The sequence below is a fragment of the Scomber scombrus genome, chromosome 21 (genome assembly GCF_963691925.1).
Source record: "Scomber scombrus chromosome 21, fScoSco1.1, whole genome shotgun sequence".
NCBI lineage: Eukaryota > Metazoa > Chordata > Actinopteri > Scombriformes > Scombridae > Scomber > Scomber scombrus.
The window spans coordinates 14310219-14316073 of record NC_084990.1 but is presented as its reverse complement, the minus strand read 5'-3'; the positions used below and the strand labels follow the sequence as shown (position 1 = coordinate 14316073).

The 5855-nt window shown below is 42.2% G+C and overlaps 1 protein-coding gene across 1 annotated transcript; it reads left to right on the top strand.

The window, feature by feature from the left end:
• Window positions 1-4444: 4444 nt before the first annotated feature.
• Window positions 4445-5638, top strand: adrb1 (adrenoceptor beta 1). The gene has a single exon (XM_062442730.1). The coding sequence runs from the start codon at window positions 4445-4447 to the stop codon at window positions 5636-5638; it is 1194 nt and encodes a 397-aa protein (XP_062298714.1).
• Window positions 5639-5855: the final 217 nt, after the last annotated feature.

The following is a 5855-nucleotide window of genomic DNA, read 5'->3' as shown; positions in this document are numbered from 1 at the left end:
AATTCATTGTTAGTTTTGATTTTAAAAAATTTGAATATCATCAGACTATCGTCTTGGAAATTGGATATTGTTATATTATGATATGGCATTAATGTTGTGTTAAAGGCTGCTTTACAGTCAATTTGAATTTACCAGACTGTTTTATCTGTTCTATTATTTGTGTTTACCCACTTAGTCATTTTATATCCACATTACTAATGATTATACATCAGGGTATTCATCAGTAATGTAATCATGCAGGGTATTTGGTCCCAAAAAAAAATATTGTGATATTTGATTGTATCCATACTGCCCAGCCCTAATGCCCACATGCAACTATACATATAAAGCAAAGCAAACATACTTACATAAATGACATGAGACACAGAATGACCTGAAAAAACATTGAGGCCAAACATAAATAACATGAACCACTGCCAACTAAGGCAAGAACTACAGAACAGACATTGATTACAGTATACCTTAAACCATCATTATTAGAGTTATAAAGAGTCCAGTATATTAATCCATAGTAGTAATTATCTGTGCATGGAGAAATTACTAATCATAGGAACAAATTATTAATCCGTCGTAATGACATATGTGTACGATTAATTTAGAGGGGATGAGTGCTGCATTGGGGATGAGATCATTACTTTAAAAATCACAACAAAGGGAAAAGCGAGGTGCAGTAGAAGAGCTATTATTGGTTCTCCATGCCTCCTTTTGTATCTTTGCCCACTGTTTCATCCCTCCACCTCCCCTCAACTGCCTCCCTCACCATCCTTTTGACAGCATCATTAACCCTGTGTGATTCTGGCTGCTGTCCTGCTGCCAGAGGCCACGCACACACACACACACACACACACACACACACACACACACTCACACACACACACACGCACACACACACACACACAGTCTCTGCCAATGTGTACATCACTAGAAACAGGCGAGTATCCTAACACATTTTACAGGAATGACATACAAAAAGGCGTTCACAGGTCAGGGATGTCATGAGGAGCTTGGCAGTGCTACCTCCTCTTTTTAGTGCCTTCATGGTGATAGAGATTAAAATTACCGTTTGTTTAAAATCTAAGCAAAACCATGAGGATTCTGCTTCTGAATGATCAGATAAGAGCCTCCAAGAGCACACAGCTTCTTTCAGCCACACAAAAAAGGCTTTTTAAAGCTTTCTCAAGGGCTTATAACCTCCATGGCTCTTGTGACACTCATATGAGGCGTGTTGCTGACACTGGTTAATTGTTATTGACCTCTCCAAATTAATTGCTAGCATATAAAAAATTATTTCAAAAATAAGATGACTGATTTAATTGTAACTGAAGCTGACTGCAGGCCAAAAGTTAAAATCATGGAGGTTTGAACGGAACAGAAAACTCTTCGAATTTTATACAGTTTTTAATTGCAGGAGCATAAATTCACTCTTCATACTGGATGAGTGGGCTCAATTAAGATCATATCGATGTGGAGGTAAAAAATTATTACCATTGTCTGTGTGACAGTGCGGAAACTTAAAGTGCTGAAAATGTTCTCTCACCTGAACATATTATAGTGTGTCGGCCTCTGCATTTAACCTCCCTTCTCACCTCTGCTGAGAAGCACAAGCCCAAAACTATGAACTGGAAAGGTGTCGCTTCAAATAATAAAATCAGCTTTGAACTTCAACTTAGTGCAGGTGTTAATGTGGGAGGTCAAGCCACTAAGTCAAGTTGAACCTGCTCTACCTCCCTGTTTTTCCGGCATGCAAAGCTTGCATGAAGGTATGTGGGAGGTAGTTCAGTGGTCGAAAGCTCTTCACGCGGCTTATTTTTGTGAAAGTGAGGGAGTAATTGCACAAAAATATGGAAAGCTGAATTACAACAAAGAGGTACAAACACTATAAACGTAGCCTCTAAGAGACATGACACAATTTAGAAGCTGTTTCAATGGTTTAATGGGTTATGTTTATGAGATAGAGGCCGTTAAAAATATGTTTATTTAAAGTGCCAGTTGACCCAAATTACAAAAAAAGGAGAAAGTAAATCGAAACCTGTATTAACTTAACTGTTTTAGCTGTGAAGATAGTTTTTGTTTTATGTGCCCATCAATTTTGAGAAATCCATCTGTGTGAAGTGAATGGAATTAATTTTGCACACAATTTGAATAATTAAATTTTTCATTAATAAAAATTAAAGTGTAGGTGCATTCATTTTCAAGTCTGTCTTATATCAATAGTCAGTTGCCCTTATGATGATTGACATTGCTGTAGTGATTCCTCCTGTTCATATTGACCATTAGAAAATCCCTTCCAAATGTGTTTACAATGTAATAGATGGGGGTCCAAAATCTGCAGTCCTTGTTTTGAGTAAAAATGTATTTAAGGGTTTATCTGACAATAATATGAGCCTTCAGCTGTGTAAGTTAGTCAAATAAAGTGGATGTTTTCCAGTCTTTTTAGTTAAAAAATGTCCTCTGTATCTCAACAGACAGTGTTTTCTTGTTCAGCTGCAATGGAAGGATTGTGGGATTGATTGAAGAGGGAGTTTGGCACTAAAAAGGCAGTAACTTTGAAATATATTGACTTGATTTGACTCATTTGGACAGCTGAAGCTTCATATTAGCTTCCAGTAAAATTTTAAATATAGTTTTTCACAGAATTTCTGTGGATTTTGTCGTAAAGGGATTGATATGAACAGGAAGAATGATTCCATGAGGAAAACGTGTCAGTGTAATGTGTCAAGACTTGAAAAAATGTAAATGTATTATTTAACCCACAACTGAGGAAGCTACGAAGGGCAATCCTGTGTGAATAAGTGACTGGTTGATGAGTACGGTCAATAAAATGACCTACTGGACAGGTATTTGATGGTCTGCATTTCTCAGAAGAAAGAGCTCGGTGAAGAGGCGTCATACCAGCCCCTCTGTACTACTGTACCCTGCTGGCTGTGAGTGCTACAGGTATAGATCCATGCAGTGATGTTGACTCTCTTAGGCAGGGCTTTGTTATGCAGGGTCAGGTCATGTCTTAGCCTCCGGCGCTGGGGTTGTCAGGTTCATGGACAAGCATGCTAATGAGCACACAGAAAAACAAAGTATGAGGCGTCATGTGTCTTTGTATGCAGCCTATGTGTGTCACAAGGCCAGTGCAAAGAATTACCTTTACTACCTTTAATGTCTTTCCTTGTCCAAATTTTCGAAACTCTTTCAGCTTTAGACTCAGACAGGATACTCTTGATAATCACTGTAATCTCACAATAATTGTTTCTTACAGTGTAAACATGAATGCTTAAAGAAATAAACATAAATGTGATCATTCAAATTTTGCGATGAGTTCAGGTTGTAAGCATCAGTACTGTGACATCTGTTCAATTACTGCTGCTACAGTTCTACTTTGATAACAAATATTTAATAACAGAATGTCTGTCTGCAGTGTTTTGTTGTCTGCCAGACCTTATTTTCTTGTGTTACTAAGTTTTTGTTTGGACTAGGTTGTGTGTAGAAAGGCCTGTCTGTCAAAGCTAGTCAGTGATGTTCCTTCAGTCAGTCTCGGTGTCTGAATAGTTCAGTTTTTTGACATTCTGATGGGAGTTTCATAGTAGCGAAACTTCTGAAATCTTCTCTTCTCCTGTAGATTACAAATCATCATGATTTGTTTTCATGGATTTGGCTGGCCTGGAACTTATCTTGATTCTTTGTTACTTTAATGATTCACATAACGATGAATAGTTTGACTGCAAGTCAAACCCTGTTTTATAGTTGTATTAACTTATGATTTTAGATAAGTGGTTCGGTGTAATGAAGCTGCTGTAAAGCAAAAAGCAGATCTGTGGTTGGGCCTGACCTCATGGCGGTGGAATGTATTCTTTGTGATAAAAATATAAAATGGACAAGTGGAAAAACAAATCTTGTTTGTGATGGCAAGTGATGAAAAGCCTGTAGTTCAAAATGTCATGGTGGATTTTTGGACTTTTTTTGGACCATATTTGGCATCCAATTTTCCCAAGCACTGGCAGACTTTTGACAGATAACAATCACAAACAAATTCAGGTAGAGCATGGAGGTTTGGTTGGCTAGCTGCTTGCCAAAAGAAACAAATCCTGCTATTTCTTAATGAAACTGTTTGTTGTGTGTTCATTCATGCGCGTATGCTTATAAAGGCATGAAGATTCTTCTCAATCTATTTTTTTTTTTAAGTTCAGGTGTTGTTTGTTTGCAAAGCTTCTTTGTTGGGACCGTTTGTACGCTGGGCTGCCTGATTGGTCGCGAGAGGAGTGATGTCACCGCCTGCACTGATGTCCCGATCGGTGCCGCAGATCGTGAAGGCTGAGGGCGAGAGAGTGGCTGCAGATGGAGTTGGCGCACGACAGAAGTAGTAGAGCTGTGGCTCATGCGACAGACTGGAGAGGCTGCCTCTCACTGCCTTGATGAAATCGACCTGGTCCCGCACACAGCGCAGAAGCCCGTCATGGGGGACGGTGGCGCGTCGTCGCCGGTAAACCTCCAGAATGGCACGGGGAGCGAGGCGTCGGACGCACCGAGCACCGCTGCGGCCGCGTCCGAGCAGTGGATGGCGGGAATGAGCTTGGTGATGGGGTTGATCGTCCTATCCATTGTGTTCGGGAATATCCTGGTTATAGTGGCCATAGCCAAGACGCAGAGGCTGCAGACGCTCACCAACGTGTTCATCGTGTCGCTGGCGAGCGCAGACCTCATCATGGGGCTACTGGTTGTGCCGTTTGGCGCTGCGCTCGAGGTGAGTGGCTCGTGGCTGTACGGATCCTTCTTCTGCGAGTTTTGGATCTCCGTGGATGTCCTTTGCGTCACCGCAAGCATCGAGACCCTGTGTGTTATTGCCATAGACAGATACGTGGCCATCACATCGCCTTTCCGCTATCAAAGCTTGTTAACCAAAGCCCGGGCCAAAGCAGTGGTGTGCATAGTCTGGGCTATCTCTGCGCTGGTCTCCTTCCTGCCCATCCTGATGCACTGGTCCCGGGACAGTATGGACACATCCTGCTACGAGGACCCTGAATGCTGCGACTTTGTCACCAACAGGGCATATGCCATCTCCTCATCCATCATATCTTTTTACATTCCTCTAATGGTAATGATATTTGTTTACGCCCGCGTGTATAGAGAAGCGAAAAAGCAGCTTAGGAAGATCGACAAGTGCGAGGGCAGGTTCCACAACACCTTAACTGGACTGACCTCTAAGTGCAAGAAGAAGCCGTCTAAAATCCTGGCACTCAGGGAGCAGAAGGCGCTCAAAACGCTGGGCATCATCATGGGGACGTTCACCCTGTGCTGGCTGCCCTTCTTTATTGTTAACGTGGTGCGAGTGTTTTGCGCAGAGGTGGTGGACAAAGACCTTTTCGTATTCCTAAACTGGCTGGGATATGTCAACTCGGCGTTTAACCCCATCATTTACTGCCGGAGCCCGGACTTCAGGAAGGCTTTTAAAAGGCTGCTGTGTTGCCCGAGGCAAGCCGACCGCAGGCTGCACATCAGCTCCTGCGACCTTTCCCGGTGCTCCGGCGGGTTCGTCACCTCATTGGAGCCTGGCACCTTGGGGATGTGGTCGGACTGCGCCGGCTTGGACAACAGCGATAGTAGCTTGGTGGGGACAGCAAAGATTTCTCACCCTGAATCACAGCTGTGAAGGAAAAACAAAACTTTTGCTGAGGTGGATTACAACAGCCTGGAGTCTGGGGAAAGGTGGTAACAAAGACGGGCGGTGACTCATTGAGAAACACACGAGCGTCTTTTTTTTTTTTTTTTTTTTGAAAAGGTATGCGCAGAAGCTGTACCTTTAGAGTTTAAGTGGGTCCATTTTTTGCATCAGAGAAAGCTACCATCAGGCGAAATCACCAGAAATG